Raw genomic sequence first — 17,075 nt, forward strand, 5'->3', positions numbered from 1 at the left:
TTGGTTGGCGCCCCGCGATGGTGCGCGAGGATTCGAATCCACTGCGCAAGACAGTGGCGGCTCGCCATCCTTGGACCGCTGAAGGACCGCTACCCATAGACGACAACGGACGGAAGAACCAGCCACAACTTAATAGGACTAGGTAAGTACACCATCTTCTTATCTCTTCTAAAATTATCATATACAAAAACTATAGTAAACGTAATGCTAGCCTACACTTCAAAACTTCGTGAACTGTTGTGGTATGACGTTTCTGACAGCAAGACAGAGACAAACTCATTCATTAGGACTCGTTCAGAAAACGGGCATGATGGCTTACCATAGTTTGACATAATTAGCCAACGAAGGATAAATAAAGTAGCCTACATATCACCCTCGTATATGCACCTGGGGTGAAGTGTTTTTATTCACATATGAGAAAGGGGGGAAATTACTTTGGCTATCCGAAAGTGTACTCGCCTGTATTAAGACACCCTCTGCCCCTTGGCTGTGCCTAGAAATTCTATCCACGAAACTTTACTTAATTACACTAAACTTCACCTCAATAATGGTAACCTCTACCTCAGTAACTCTCCTTTACCTCAGTAAGGCTAAACTTTACCTCATTATTGCTTACCTTTATGAAATAACACTTTTTTTGCCTCAGTAACACTAACATTTACCTCAGTAATGCTGTGTTATCTTAATGCTAACTTTTATTTAATAACACTAATTTTTACCTCAGTAACACTAACCTTTACTCAATAACACCATTTACCTCAGTAATGCTAAGTGTTATCTTAATGCTAACCTTTATTTAATAACACTAATTTTTACCTCAGTAACACTAACCTTTACTCAATAACACCAACATTTACCCCAGTAATGCTAAGTGTTATCTTAATAATGCTAACCTTTATTTAATAACACTAACTTTTACCTCAGTAACACTAACCTTTACTCAATAACACCAACATTTACCTCAGTAATGCTAAGTGTTATCTTAATAATGCTAACCTTTATTTAATAACACTAACTTTTACCTCAGTAACACTAACCTTTACTCAATAACACCAACATTTACCTCAGTAATGCTAAGTGTTATCTTAATAATGCTAACCTTTATTTAATAACACTAATTTTTACCTCAGTAACACTAACCTTTACTCAATAACACCAACATTTACCTCAGTAATGCTAAGTGTTATCTTAATAATGCTAACCTTTATTTAATAACACTAATTTTTACCTCAGTAACACTAACCTTTACTCAATAACACCAACATTTACCTCAGTAATGCTAAGTGTTATCTTAATAATGCTAACCTTTATTTAATAACACTAATTTTTACCTCAGTAACACTAACCTTTACTCAATAACACCAACATTTACCTCAGTAACGCTAATCTCTAATTTATTAACACTAAACTTACTAATTCTTCATTACCCTAACTGACAATCAGTTTTGCATGTAGATTGATGTAGCCTTTGCTAGGCAAACCTGTCCGACTTTTTAAAAATGAAGGCAACTTTATTGGTTAATAGATGACAGATGGGGTTTAACATTTGTCCTGTGACAAAAAAAAAGTTTCAGGTCAGCACAGCAACTTTCCTCGCCTTGGCTGTCCATGGTTGTTAGCCTAGCTATCATAGCTATCGCCCCGATATTGTTTTGTTTCTGGAGTTCATGTCTGCATCCGCTGGTGTTTTGAGGCAGCTACTGCAACTGATGTGTAGACAACATCGGGGTTCCCGCGGGGTCTTAAAAACCCTTAAAACATTGAATTGAAGCGTTTGGAAATGATACAAATGCCAGCCAGTGTCAGTGTATTGCCAGCAGTGATTTGTTCTACAGGCTACTAGACGTGAACGAGTATAAAATTATAAAGAAGGAAGAACAGGACTAGGCATGTAAACCTGTTCACTTTACCACAGAAATTTTAAGGAATAATAGGGCTGTGACTTTACTCACTCCTTACACCAACTCTTCTTCAATGTCGTGCACCGAAATATCACAGTATCACAGTATCAATATTTCAGGTAGGCCTTCTTCTACCGGCAGTTATGCAGTAAGCTGTAACCAAAACACGACATATGTATTTGACAGAATTTAAAATATACGCCACTCAACATGATCCCAAATGCTGATTCACATATTTAATGTTTATGAACGTAGTAAAAAGAAACGTATAAAAAAACATTTTGTGAACCTAGGTGATGAGAGAGAGAGAGAGTGTGTGTGAGAGAGAGAGAGAGAGAGAGAGAGAGAGAGAGAATGTTGATGCAGCTTTGTAATAAGACAGATGGTGATATGTTGTCTCTTTTCCCTTTACAGGTCACCAAGAGTACAAGTCTGTAAGGTAATTTGGGGTAATTTAAGGTAATAGGCAACACTTGTGGCGCAATGTCTAGTTACTGGAGTAAGAGAAGAAGGATTGCTAAAGGCGTTGAATCAGACTTACTGAGTATAGGCCTAACTTCTTCAGCAGAGTGTGGGGGGGAAGGGGTGTCATATGAAGTGACTGAGGTCCAATTTACTCATGGGGGCAGTGGGGTAGAACCCCTACCAGGACATAGTGCCCATTCAGGACAGAGCAGTGGTGGAGTTAGTGAGCAGGTCCATTCAGGACAGAGCAGTGGTGGAGTGAGTGAGCAGGTCCATTCAGGACAGAGCAGTGGTGGAGTGAGTGAGCAGGTCCATTCAGGACAGAGCAGTGGTGGAGTGAGTGAGCAGGTCCATTCAGGACAGAGCAGTGGTGGAGTGAGTGAGGATGAACAGTCCAGTGAACATGCACATGACAGTGATGGCAGTGAGGAAATCTGTTCTTCAGGCGAAGACACACGAAGTCACCTTGCTCAATGGGCAGTTAGGAGAAGGATAAGCCATGCTGCTTTGGCAGATTTATTATCTTTTCTCTCTGGAAAATTGCATGGCTTGCCAAAAAATCCTAGAACGTTACTAAAAACAAAAACCACGTATCATGTTAAAAATATTTCAGGCGGTAGCTACTATCATTTTGGCTTCGATCATGGCATTTCCTCTCATCTTGCTAACAAAAAAACTCCTTTGACTTGCCCGTCTTTAACAATCCAAGTGAACATAGATGGCCTGCCCCTCTATAAAAGCTCAAATGCACAGTTCTGGCCTATTTTAGGGCTCATTGAGTGTTTTGAGAATCGGGTACAGACAAACAGGGAGCCATTTGTTATCGGGACCTACTTTGGAAATCAGAAACCTACAACACTAGAGTTTCTAGATGAGTTTGTCAGTGACGCACGTGTTCTTGAGAGAGATGGCTTTTTTTACCAGGGTGCTTCTATCGCTATAGCATTGTCAGCAGTGGTCTGTGACGCGCCTGCACGGGCATTTATCCGAAGGTCAAAGGGACACACTGGGTTCTACAGTTGTCACAAATGCCATCAAAAGGGAGTGACATACCAAGGAAGAATGACCTTTCCACAATCAGATGCACCACCTAGACTGGACAGCGAAACATTTGATGAGTTTAGTGATGAGCAGCATTTCACAGGATTTAGTCCATTCAATCTTTTGTCAGTTGGAATAGTCACACAGTTTCCTCATGACTATATGCATGTGGTGTGCTTAGGGGTAGTGCGGAAACTGTTATACTTCTGGATGAGGAAGCCATTGCACACTCGAGTAGGTACAGCTGTCGTGCAGGAGGTGTCAACTACGCTTTTGGGTTATCGCTCATATTTCCCCATTGAATTCAACCGGAAGCCCCGAACTCTTACTGATTTTGAGAGGTGGAAAGCTACTGAGCTTCGCTCATTCCTGCTATACACTGGGCCAGCTTGCTTAAAGGGCAGAGTACCAGCAGCAATTTACAACAACTTCATGTTGCTGTCTGTGGCCATGACTATTTTACTTAGTGTATCTTTAGTGGGAGATTATGCTGACTATGCACACAGTCTACTCTTGGCATTTGTGAAACACTGCAACCAACTGTATGGTAGGGAGTACATTGGGTACAATATGCATGCCTTACTCCACCTCAGTGAGGAAACAAAGACATATGGAGCGTTAGACAACATATCCTGCTTCCCTTTCGAAAATTTCCTCGGCCAGCTAAAAACAACGATCCGGAAACCCAACAAGCCCCTAGAGCAGGTCATTCGTCGCTTGTCTGAAAAAAGGTTTAAGTCCAGTGAGTGTCTAAGTATCGAGTCAGGCCTAACAATGGAACATTACAGTGGCCCTGTACCACCGCATCTTACTGCCATAAAACAATTTAAAAGAATGCATGTTCAGAGGGTCATCATTCAGGTCTCAACAAGTGACAGTTGTGTGGAGTTAGCGGGGGGAAGGATAGTGGTCATCGAAAACATCATAGTTGACAACAAGGCAGAAGTGCACATAGTGTTTAGGTCCTTCTCAAAGCTCTGCAACCTCTTTGACTACCCACTCGAGTCATCTGAAGTTGGCATCTACCATCTGTCTGCCCTGACACCTCAACTGCATCACACTCTAGCTGCACACATAGAGAGAAAATATGTCCTCCTTCCAGTTAAGGATGGCTTTGCTGGGCTACCAATGTTGCATCAGTAGGATTGCTGTTTTTTATGTTGGTGTAAGTGTTCAAATCACAATTTTGTTCAGGTGATATATTCAGGTTTCCCATCTCATTTAGGAAATGCTGTAGCTGTAGGAATTGATTATTAAGATGCCTTGGCAAGCCCACTTAAGTGTAACTATTTCTTCTTTCCACAGAAATGTATGTAGTCGTTTCCTTCCCCGCGGAGGGCTTGTTTTTTGTGGTGCCTGTTTCATGGCTCATAGAAGATAAATGTTACTGGCCTCCCTTTAAAACGCTGGACAAGGTAAAAAAGGCTGCCCTACAAAATGAAACCCCTGACCCCAACTGTTGGACACTTCATCCAGTTGAGGTGCTTAAAGTTAAAGGTAGGCTCGGTTGTATATTTAAATATCATAATGCAGCATTTTGATTTGGGAGAAAAGGAGACAATTCAACTATTTGAATTTTGCTTGTTTGCTATTGTTGTTTTTTTTTTATGTAGACACATACGAAAAGGCCCACGGCCACTACCTTAAAGCAAAAAGAGGAGAGAAGCTGGAGACAGATGAGGAGACCATGAAAAGAAAAAGAAAGTAAGATAATATTTGCATCATACTAGTCACTAATATATAAACGGAGGTAGATTGACTGAATTACATAGGCAGCATGTGATCTAGACAGGTTTGACACAATCTACCAAATAACTACTGAATTACTCACAAATATATCAAAATATGCATAAATACTAAGTCAACTCAATCAATACAACAATATTTAATTACTTTGGTCATTTATGCAAAGAAATACTGGATTTGCTTAGATGAGGTAACAAACTTCTCAAAGTGAGGTGAAGCTGAATCATGGCATCTGAGTAAGTAACCAACATGCAGGAGCCTCCTGTTCGATGTTCTACAGCGACCTACATTGCTTGGCAGACATGAGGTCATATCCTGAAACTAGAAATATCAACATAAGGGTTCTTCAAGGTGAACTAAGGAAGTGGACTATATAAACCAGACTACTTGTCTGGTTTATATAGCCTTTTCTATATTTTTAACTAACCATAAATATTATTTGTACCAATGATATTGCCCTCAATGTCACATTCTTTAACATTTTGTAACTTGTGTAATCTCTAGGCCAAACATGAAATTCATCCAATCCAGTGATGAAGAAGATGACCGTCCCTATTTCCCTCCGGCTCCAAAAATTCGGCGACTGCCAGAGAAAATTTCTGTACCAAATTCAGGTTAGTGATATCTCTGAAAAGAAATTCATTTTTCTTTTTTCATGGTCTCTGTTACTTTTCATTTTGTGTTGCCTTACATTTCATGCACCCACATTTGACACAGGCCTTCTGCATATCTTCCTTTGTTTATTTTTTATGTTGCATTTGGACAAAAGTGTCAGTTAAGTATAATGTCATACCATTGCATTAAGTGTAATCATAGCATTGTATCATCTCACTAAACACGCCTTTTCATTTCCAATCTATTCAACAGAGTTTACCAGTCAGGCACCACAGGTCCCAACCACCACCACCCTGCCTCTACCACCACCACCACAACTCCCACCTCTACCACCACTACCGCAGCGCCCACCCAGCCATGAAGGTAAATGGGTCAATGTCATTGTCAATGTCATTTATTGTGCTCTGATATCAGGTGGTACAACCACTGCTAATGCTCATAAATTAATTAGTAATTGGTAATTAATGTACTGCAATGAATATGCTTCTTAGATAACCATTTAAGTCTTAATCTCTTTCAAACAGTGTACAGTCAATCACACAGAACCCCTTCAGTCACCAGGACCAGTACTTACCCTGCAGGTAATATTGGCCACTGTGTACTTAGTACCATGATTTGGTCTTCTAATTACCATGAATACTTGTATATCATGTGTCTTTTCACTCTGTTTGCAGTGTTGTCCAACCAAGCAGCCAGTCCCCCGTTGGAAACCTCACATCTTTTTCTGACATCCAGCCATGGAGGTATACACATAATACATTGGCTATTGAAAGTCTACACCCCTGTTCAAATGCCAGGTGTTCATGATGTAAAAAAAAATGACAAAAAGAAACTATTTAACGTCATGACAACCTGGCACTTGAACAGGGGTATGTAAACTCATATGTGTACTTTATAAGTTGCTTTGGGTTTGGACAAAAGTTGCAGTAATAATCAATAATAATCATTGCCGTAATAATCTCACTAAACACGCCTTTTCATTTCCAATCTGTTTAACAGAGTTTACCAGTCAGGCACCACAGCTCCCCACCACCACCACCCTGCCTCTACCACCACCATCACCTCTACCACCACTACCACAGCTTCCAACGATTTCACCTCTGCCAGCACCACCACAGCTTCCATCGAAGTCACCTCTTTTTCGAACATCCAGCCATGGAGGTAAATACATAATACAGTGCCTATTGAAAATGTACACACCCCTGTTCAAATGCCAGGTGTTCATGATGTAAAAAAATGACAAAAAAGACAAACTATTTTATGTCATGAACCTGGCATTTGAACAGGGGTATGTAAACTTATCATACCCACTGTACACTGCGTTCCAAATTATTATGCAAATGACATTTTTCACTGGTTTTCCTAAATAAATAACTAGATGACAAGTCATCATAATTTTCAAGTCATCAACCGTTAGAGTACAAAGCAAATATTTTTGAACGAACCTTCCAATGATAACGGTATTTTTTTAAAAATTGAAAAACTGAAAATGCACTGTTCCAAATTATTATGCAAAGCAGAGTTTCAAAAGATGTTGTTCTTGTAAAGAACTGAAAATGGCCATTTATGAAATTTGAAGCATTAGCAGGTGATAATTACTGGAATCAAAACCTAGTTCAATCAAAAAATCTTACAGTTCAAGTTGCATTACTGGATGTGTAGCTGATTCAGAGCGCACACAGGTTTGTGCAGATAAAGGCACATTAAGAAAGGTTCTTCCAGATAAATACATCAGAACAAGAGAGTAAATGATAAAATACTATTACAAAGCAACAAACAAGTCACTTTTGAAGCTGCGAGTTGGAAGGTTCGTTCAAAAACATTTGCTTTGTACTCTAACGGTTGATGACTTGGAAAATTATGATGACTTGTCATTTAGTTATTTATTTTGGAAAACCAGTGAAAAATGTAATTTGCATAATAATTTGGAACGCAGTGTATGTTACTTTGTTCATTTTCTATTTTATAAGTTGCTTTGGACAAAAGTATCAGTTAAGTATAATGCCATAACATTGCATTCAGTGTAATCATAGCATTGCACCATCTCACTATTTACTAACCACATTTCCAATCTGTTCAACAGAGTTTACCAGTCAGGCACAGCATCATCCATCAAATCAGCAAATCAGCATCCAGCAAGGTAGAACTGAATTATCATTCATCTGGCACCAATATTAAAGGAGAAGCAGACTAACCCCTGAAGATACAGCCCCTGTTATAAATTAGCTGAATAGCTGTTACCAGAATGGCAATGACCAAGTCGTAATGTATTACTAAAGGCCCTATGCACTGTCATAGTGGTACTATGGCAGTAAAGTTTTTCTCAGTGGCCATTACAGCGTCCTTTTGGTGGAATGGCGTGTGTTAAGGGGCTATGAAAGTTTTGTTTGTTTTTGTTTTGAGAAGGACACCATACATTCATCCTTGATTATGTCAATTTCAGTAACACAGATGTTGATGTTGTTTGAAAGCTGTGTAAATGGAAACTAAGTATCTGAATTACTACATCTATACTTATACCATTTCTAATCTGTTGTCTTTGATTCATAGATTTTTGCAGACTTGTTCTGCAGCACCTCCGGACGATTGAGGAGGAGGTTAAGGAGGTTAAGCAGCAGGTGGCTGCAAATACGGCCATTCTGCAGAAGCTAGGGGGTGCTGGTGTGGCAGACCTTTGCCTCGTCCAGGAAACCAACATGCCCCTCAGTAACCTGGAGGAACTGGAGGAGCTGGAGAGGCAGCTTGGGTCTGACATTGACCTGAAAAACCAACTGGTAAGTCTGGATTTTAAAATGTTGCAATATGAATTTGAAGGCATACAAGTCTTAACCTGGCTCTCGTGATGAATGTTGCTCTGAGTTGCTCCACAAACATTTATCTGTAACTATGGCCGTAGTGCGCTTAGCCAAAGTTCCTGTCTTAAAATACCGTCTCTGGCTTAGCTCTCCAAATGTTTTATTAAAAATCCTTGCACATGATTGGAAAAAACACTTGTCTGACAATTAAAGCACTACTGTAACATTTCTGGAAATGAGTTCATTTTACACCTCTCCCTGAATTAAGTGATTTGTCGACAATGTTACATCTATGAAAGCCCTGCGAGCCGGATTGGTCAGGCTGCCTGGGTAAATCTGAAAATCCACCCAGATCCACGAGTAGCTCATAAAGCTGTGCGGAAACACACAGATCTGGCGAGAGCCAGGTGATCCCACTGATTGAGCATTGCTAAAATTGATCCCATTCCCAAGGGGAGCGATGTGTGTACAATAAATCATATATATGTTTCCAATTTTCAACATCATACCCACTGTATTTGAAGGTTACAGATGAACTATCAAACAGCTAAGATGTTTGACTGAATGTTATGCCATTGTAATTTTGGTCTTTGTATTCCAGGTGAACATACTTGCTGTTTTGGGGGGGAAAACCACCAAAGACGCGGTGAAGAGGATGTTGGGCCGTATTTTGAGGAAGTCCCTGGCGCTTCAAATAAATTGGACTGGTGCTGGAGGAAAGGCGGCGTTCAAGTCTTTACACCTGAAGAATGTGTTGCACAGTAAGCTAAAAAAAAAACTTTTTTTTTTACATTTTGAATCATTATTGTGAAGTATTTACAACCCCTGGCAAAAGCATTTTTTTCTTACTTACTCCTTGTTTTACAACAGGAGCTGTTAGGAGAGTGGTGCACACAGCAACAGAAGAGGACCTGCAAAAAGAAGTTGCGAAGTACCTAAAGGGGGTGGCTGACCGAGAGGGAGGGAGAAAAGACAGGCAGAAAAAAGTGGGCAATGGGGAGATGGGGAATATTTGAACTAGTCATTTTATATTTATGTATTATATATTTATTATAAATTGTTCATATTTATTTATTTACTTACTTCAAACTGTAAAAACATAAAAAAAATATTGAACCTGGCTGATCTTTAAATGTGACGTTGTTAATTGTTATTTATTTGTTTGTTTATTTATTTATTTAAAACCGTAGACACATTGAAAAAACAAAAATGTATTGAACCTGGCTGGTCTTTAAATGTGATATTATAAATTATTAATTGTTATTTAGTTATTTATTTATTCATATAAAAACCGTTAACACATTAAAAATAAACAAAATGTATTGAACCTTATGTGTGGTCAGTCTGTGGGATAATATGTTTACATGTATACATTTATATTAATTTAGATCATAAATTGAATTCCATTTATATTCATTTTAATGCCTTGTTTGAATTATATGGCCATAATAAGGCTATTAAAAAAATGGTGGGTAACAATCGGTAAAAAGGCGGCCCTTTATCTGAAACCGCTTTTGAGCCGCCGGCGGACCGCCAAAGAACCGATGAGCAAAACGCCAGTGGGCCACTGGTGGGAGCCACCGTTGGACCGACAACTCTGCCACTGGTGGGCCACCAGTGGGCCACTGACCTATTGCTATCTGGGTATAATTACACTTAACATCAAACTGCTAACACAGTGACTGTGGAATTCCGCAGAATTACCTACAATGTTAACATTTACCTCAGATATGTTGAAAAATTAATAAGAAAATACCTACATTACACTATAATATCATTTACTGTCGCATCAAACTGCTAACACAGTGACAGTGGAAATGACATAGAGTCATCCAGAACGTCAAAATTTACCTCAGATGTGTTGAAAAATTATTACGAAAATACTTAAATTACACTGTAATTACACTTAACATCAAACTGCTAACACAGTGCCAGTGGAAATGACATATAGTCATCCAGAACGTCAACATTTACCTCAGATGTGTTGAAAAATTATTACGAAAATACTTAAATTACACTGTAATTACACTTAACATCAAACTGCTAACACAGTGCCAGTGGAAATGACATATAGTCATCCAGAACGTCAACATTTACCTCAGATGTGTTGAAAAATTATTACGAAAATACTTAAATTACACTGTAATTACAGTGGTTGCTAGTTCAGAATGCTCGCCTGTCTGCCGCAGAACAGTAGGGGCCCTGCCGGTAAGCTGCGGTAAGGGTGCAGTTACAACTTGCAGCCATGGGGGCAGCATAACACTGAAGTAGGCTTTGTCAGTGGCTTCCTTGAGAGTGCATACTCCCAGCACACTGCAAAATTCTTCCGCCCCTTCCAACGAACGTTGTCAGTCACTACGTATACATGCAGAGCTACATAGTTGAGCTACTGGCAGTAATCGAGCTAAGCTCAGAACTGGAGTTCTCCAGATATCCAAGTATGCACAGGCCCTGCGCCATGGGCGGGCCTTAGGGGGCCGTGCCCGCCCTGAGACTCATGTGGGCCCGCCCTGCTGGAACCCAGAGCAGAGACTTTTTTTCATAGGAGACAGGTCACTGAAGAAATCGTCCATAGAAATGAATGGGGACAGTTCGTAACGGCAGCAAACATTCTGATCAACCGTCTCTGACGGCAGTACGGGTCTGCAAATATCCCGCCTGTTCCGCTGCCAACAACCAATCATATGTCGATCTGAACCAACAGCTTTCCAATCATCTTGCAGCTTCGTGCTCCGCTGTCCCTCTCCTGCCGTTATAGAAGTACTGCGCCTGCGCAGTGTCAAAATAATCCACGAGAAAAGTGGATTTTAAAGCTTTTTTTGAGTCATGAGAACCAACCTAACACTCAAGTATAATCAACTTTTCATGGCGATTTCAATCATATGCTCTTCACGACCGTTAGTTTTCACAGAGTCCAGTATCTTCCCATTCATTTTCAGAGGGTCTGGTCTCACTAATCCGAAAAAGATGCCTGAAAGTGGCCAGCGAGTGACCGCACTTGGCCTGATAGGAGCCCGTCACAGCTTCTTCTTCTTTGTTTTTTTTTTCCCCTCAAAAAAAAAACGTAAACTACAAGTCAAAGTTTTTCTGTATAACAATAATAAAGAAAAATGTGCTCAATTTAAAATGTATTGAAACTATTCGAAATCGGCTGATCGGTTCATTCATTATTATCCGTGAGTACAGAAACACTAGTAATAATTTCTGGATCATTGCTATAAACGTGGACTAATATTTCTTGGGAACCAATGGGTTAATGTAATGGAATGAACCAACCGACCAATCGCATTTTTTCTTCAAATGGTATCTGGGTAAATGAGCAGCTGTCTCAGCCAATCACATTTTATTGCTGGACGGGATCATATCACGACATCTTCCAGTAGATACCCGAAATCAGCTTTGTGCGTTGTGAGGCCAGCGGAGCAAAAAAAAAAAAACTTTTAAATGCTGAGCAATGTTTGATACATTTTGGAAAGTTGTTTTGGTTGCTTTATAGGTTTCTTAGAATATTTAACTCGTCACGTCTGTGCTGCTCTCCTGGGTTGCTAGAAACAGTCGTGTTGCCCTGGCTTGGCGTATAAAATGTGTGCCCCCCCCCAAAGCAATTCAAGGCCCGTCCGTCAGTCCGTGTCTGGCGCCGGGTCTGGACGTAGGGCATTTACAGGGTGAGCAGAGGGAGAAATAACAACAGTAACGACACATTAGCAACGCCGTACAGAAATAACGGTTTATGGCACAGACCCTTTCGGTTCTCGCTCATCTAGCTGCTACAATGACTGCTTAGACTGCAACAATAATACCTAACACACATTTAAGTATCCGTCGTAAAGACGTGAAACTCGTCGAGTGACGAGTGTGTTCACTGATAAGCTAACACAATCTAAAAGTAGACATACCATCACACTGCCCTGGCGCTGTGTACAGTTTACCTTCTATGGTTTGTGCACTCACTATTTGCCATTACTTTCTCCAACCGTTGTTACAGATTACAGGGAACGGCCTGGATTTAAGAGACAAATACATGTTCCTCTTGTTTTGAACACTTATTTGTAGGCAGTGCTTAATTTGTAAAGTGGGAGGTCCCGGAGCGCAGAGGATGAGCGGCTCCGGTGCGGAAAAAACCAGGGGGGGAGGGGGGCGTGGCGCTGTGCTTCTGGGCATGTTTTGTAATAACACTGCAAATTAAGTTCATCTGCAGATATTTTGTGGATGTCGTTTCATGAGAGAAATCACCAACAAGACAGATATCAAAATCAGACATTAACACTAAATAAACTTTCATTTTTTTATTTAATTATTTGTTTGGTTTTTTTTGTTACATAGTCAAAAGAGGTGTCGGATCACCGGATCCAGTGTAAATAGCTGCCGGAGCCAACGCCCGAGGTTCCGGAGCGCGCTCCGGCTTGCTCCCCCTCAAATTAAGCGCTGTTTGTAGGACACTGCCTCTGATCTGTCCTACAGTCTACCAACAGCAAAGGAACACAACGTTAGCTAATGTCGTTAGCTAATAGCTACTATAGAAGAACAAAGAGGTTACAATGGGTTACTTTAGCCTATTTGGTTACACACTCACCGCCACAGAATGTTAACAGCAATGTAATGCCTTTTCTGGCTAATTTTATTCGTCTTACCTCCAACAAAGTGGTCACTACACAAGCGCTGGTATGCCGCTATCCATCTTCTCCGTCGGTCAGCATCTACCGGGATCTGATAAAATGATAAACCTTGCCTTGTGTGTTGATGGTTACTACATCCAGGTGCACAACAATATAGTGGCATGATGGAAGTCTTGCTGAAAATAAACACTTTCTTTGCTGCCGTTCCTCAATGCTGGCTGTGGTAAACTACTGGTAGTACATGTCCAAAATGGCGGCCGCGTTTGTCGTGACGTCACGTGAAAAGGGTCCATAGGGGGTGTGTGAAGCGGATCTCATCCCGTATGATCTCCGCTGAAAGCATCCAGGTACCGAGGCCAGCTGACATGCCAAACATGCTTACTGTACACCAAGCACTCAAGGGCGAACTAGTGAAACTTGGTTTATACAGTAATTTACGGAATTTTACGCATCTAATGACAAAAGTTAAGATAGGCTACTAAACTGTTGGGATGAAGGCTGAGCATTTTTGCACAAGTGGAATTTAAACACATAGCCTAGTTATCATGCAGTGACATTTCATTTAATTTCTCAGCATTCCAGCTTAATGCGCAGCAGAAATGATTCATCATAACCCCTGTCTGATTGGCCGCGCTTGCCCTGAGAGAACGTGCACTTGAGGGCAGTAGCCAACAGATAAGATCTGGGCAGACCAGGGGTTTGGGGGAGGGGGAGATACAAGGGTGTAGAAATGTTTCTGTGTGTGTGTGTGTGTGTGTGTGTGTGTGTGTGTGTGTGTGTGTGTGTGTGTGTGTGTGTGTGAGATGCCCCCTCCCCCAGCCTGCTTTGTAGACCTTGGAGAGTGATTGCTGCCTGGGTTACTGTACACTATTTCAGTTCTTAAACGTTTGAAACCTGGCTGACAGTGGCTTGCAGCGGATGGATTGATATGCAAGAATGTTTTACATTCAAAAATAGTAACGCACAGTGTATTAAATAAGTAGGGTGGATTGCCCTAATGTGGGGCATTTTTTTGTCACTTCAACTTTGGTGGACTATTACAATTTAAAGCCATAATCTGAGCGACCTTCATTCTACTCGGCTGCTGGATCACTTTTCATTCTCAGATGTCTTTCTCTGCCTGCCAATGGGTTTGAGACCAGTGCAGGGCCATAGGAGCACCCCCCCCCCCCAGCAAATCGCACCATGTGTATGTGTGCGCGCGCGCGCATATTGGGGGAGGGGTTGCAAAGTTCATTCACACGATTCAGCCCCACACACACACACAAAAGAGGGTACTTCACAGCAACGACGTATCAAAAACAAACTGCTCTTTTATTTTCACACTCAACATCAGGCAAACAAAATGTGCACCAGAGCACAGGAAAACAAAAAAACGAAGTTATACCAGATATGTCCAATACATACACACATTTGAAACACATTCCCCTTCTCAGAGTCAAAGTCGTAAAGTCCGCTGAAGCAGTGCGCGTCCCGAATCAGCGGCAATCAAGGGATGGATGAATGCGAGTCCATGTGCAGGCGTTCATTATTAGCGCTGCAGTCGCTGACAATTTGGCATGACAAAGATTTCCCAACGAAGGTGTTTGCGTGTGTGCATGTGTGTGCGTGTCCATGTCTCCTGCGCTCCTTGTCAAAGTGCACAGAAAGCGCCAACCAACAAGTGTCCAGATTTTTTTAAGTGTACAGAAGTTTTAAAAACCATAATTTATTTATACATAAAGTGTTCAGTCCTTCGGAGGGTGTGTGTGTGTGTGTGTGTGTGTCCTTTCCGTCCTCAATCCCCCTCGCTGCGTCTGTTATCTCACTGAAGCCCCTGTACTGTACGACTCGGCTCTTTGTTAGTCCCATAGGCCTATTAGTGCGCTGCCATGCAATGTTTCCTCTCACATACAGTACATCAGGGAACCTTATCACGACTCTGCACGCCGTTCTATTACTAGTCTATTTTCATCACTTTTTTCGCATTTTTTAACATCTGTATGTCTGTATGCAGCTTTGTGCAATATGTTTTTAACTTGTATTGTGTGTATTACAGGCCCGTAGCCAGCATTGTGGAGGGGGGATCTTTTTTCCCCAAAAGTGGACTTCATCTGGCCCCCTACTCCCGTACCCCCCAAATACACGAGCACATTTCAAATCTTCTAATTTAGACATTTTTTTATTCGTTATAAGTTCTCTGTTGTCTAACTTATTATTGTTATCTTCCTACAACTGTGCTGTGACTTCATTGTCTGTCTCTGTTGCTCACCTCAGTTGTCTGTTGTTTCTCTTTTCCATTGCCTGTCTCTGTTGCTCTCCTTTATTGTCCATCTGTTTTTGCTCTCCTTCATTGTCTGTCTCTGTTGTTGCTCTCCTTCATTGTCTGTCTCTGTTGTTGCTCTCCCCTCCTCTGTCTGTCTGTTGTTGCTCTCCTTTATTGTCTGTCTGTTGTTGCTCTCCTTCATTGTCTGTCTGTTGTTGCTCTCCTTCATTGTCTGTCTCTGTTGTTGCTCTCCTTCATTGTCTGTCTCTGTTGCTCTCCTTCATTGTCTGTCTGTTGTTGCTCTCCCCTCCTCTGTCTGTCTGTTGTTGCTCTTCTTCATTGTCTGTCTCTGTTGCTCTCCTTCACTGTCTGTCTGTTGTTGCTCTCCCCTCCTCTGTCTGTCTGTTGTTGTCTGTCTCTGTTGCTCACTTCAGTTGTTGTTTATGGCATCAGAACACTCCTGATCTGCCCATGCTTTAGCATAAAAAACAACAATAATTTCTAATTGAGATAAATGTTTCAAGTAATCCTGAGATTGAAATAATATCGCACAGCCCTATAAGGACAATTAATTTAAAATTGCCCAAATGCAGCAACAGTGGGTGTTTTCACACACACTGGTCTGAACATTTTCATTTTTCAGCTAGTGCACACGTTTCTTTTCACTCTGATCCAAATGCCAAACCACTGACAGGGCGTCATGTTACCATGACAGGGCGTCATGTTACCATGATGCCATGTTACCATGATGACTGAAAAACATGTGCTCTTAAAGTCTCGCATTTTACTGTCTTCACACCACACCACAGCTCCGATTTCCCAAGCTGAAAAAAAATAAAAGCAGCCCCAGGTCCGACGCTACTAGTACCTAGCCATCGAGCCACCTAACTCATCTCTGTGTGTGCGTGTCACTGACACACACAGACTGACGGACGGGCTGATGCTACCCCCACTGATCACTCTAACAGATTGATCTACCACTACTGTTGTAAACAAAAGAAAAACAAAGTCCTGCACTCAGCACCTTACCCATTTTGGCCCTTTTTTGGAACATGGCGCCAATATTTTGAGACAAAGTAGCAGCAGATTTCTTGCGTTTTCTGTCTTTATCTTCTTTTTTCCCCATTTTCTCTTCTATCCAGGGCTACCGCGTGATGTCACCGTACCGCGAGATTTTGTTAGGCGCCATATTGGAAGACCAAGTACATGCACTCACAATATAAAACAAAGTACGAGCGAGAGTAAAGTGATACGATGGCTGATAATTCTGGTTATGTGAGTACATTACCAGCTGCAGAAAGGGCACTGTATGTGGAGAAACTGGCTGTGATTGATGGGTTTGACCCATATGATAAGACTCGGGGCAAGGGAGAATGGATTTTTTTATTTCATAATTTATTTTTAATTTACTACTTATCTGTTTTTATTTATATGTATTTGAATTATTTGGACATGGGGAAAAACTATATTTAAAATCCAAAGAGGGATGGAGGGAGGAAAATTAAAACAAAAGAAAGAAATGAAATATAGAGTAGAGAATATTTGATAAAATTAAGGATGTTTTTATTCAGTAAACATTTAAAAAAATGTTCTACAACACTCTAGCCTAGTGACTTACCAGTAACAAAATAGACTTGAAGTATTCAGATCC

The 17,075-nt window shown here is 41.0% G+C and overlaps 2 protein-coding genes across 2 annotated transcripts in view; one reads left to right on the top strand and one right to left on the bottom strand.

Annotated features, from left to right (window-relative positions):
* Window positions 1–17,075, bottom strand: part of LOC132886321 (NACHT, LRR and PYD domains-containing protein 3-like) — a 719,980-nt gene that overhangs the window by 515,059 nt on the left and 187,846 nt on the right. The gene's annotated exons all lie outside the window — the stretch shown is intronic.
* Window positions 2,213–9,579, top strand: LOC132885808 (zinc finger homeobox protein 3-like). Its single transcript, XM_060920326.1, has 12 exons — window positions 2,213–2,340; window positions 4,713–4,904; window positions 5,021–5,111; window positions 5,658–5,767; window positions 6,021–6,131; window positions 6,293–6,349; window positions 6,443–6,511; window positions 6,768–6,929; window positions 7,852–7,908; window positions 8,319–8,542; window positions 9,165–9,324; window positions 9,434–9,579. The coding sequence occupies exons 2-12, from the start codon at window positions 4,715–4,717 to the stop codon at window positions 9,577–9,579; spliced, it is 1,377 nt and encodes a 458-aa protein (XP_060776309.1). The 5' UTR covers window positions 2,213–2,340; window positions 4,713–4,714.

This window comes from Neoarius graeffei, chromosome 5, assembly GCF_027579695.1.
Source record: "Neoarius graeffei isolate fNeoGra1 chromosome 5, fNeoGra1.pri, whole genome shotgun sequence".
NCBI lineage: Eukaryota > Metazoa > Chordata > Actinopteri > Siluriformes > Ariidae > Neoarius > Neoarius graeffei.

Bases quoted from the DNA above. Each gene is read 5' to 3' on its own strand.
- LOC132885808 (XM_060920326.1), top strand. From the start codon at position 4,715: ATGTATGTAGTCGTTTCCTTCCCCGCGGAGGGCTTGTTTTTTGTGGTG. The intron at 6,132-6,292 runs GTAAATGGGTCA...TCTTTCAAACAG, and splicing joins GCGCCCACCCAGCCATGAAG to TGTACAGTCAATCACACAGA. The intron at 8,543-9,164 runs GTAAGTCTGGAT...TTTGTATTCCAG, and splicing joins TTGACCTGAAAAACCAACTG to GTGAACATACTTGCTGTTTT.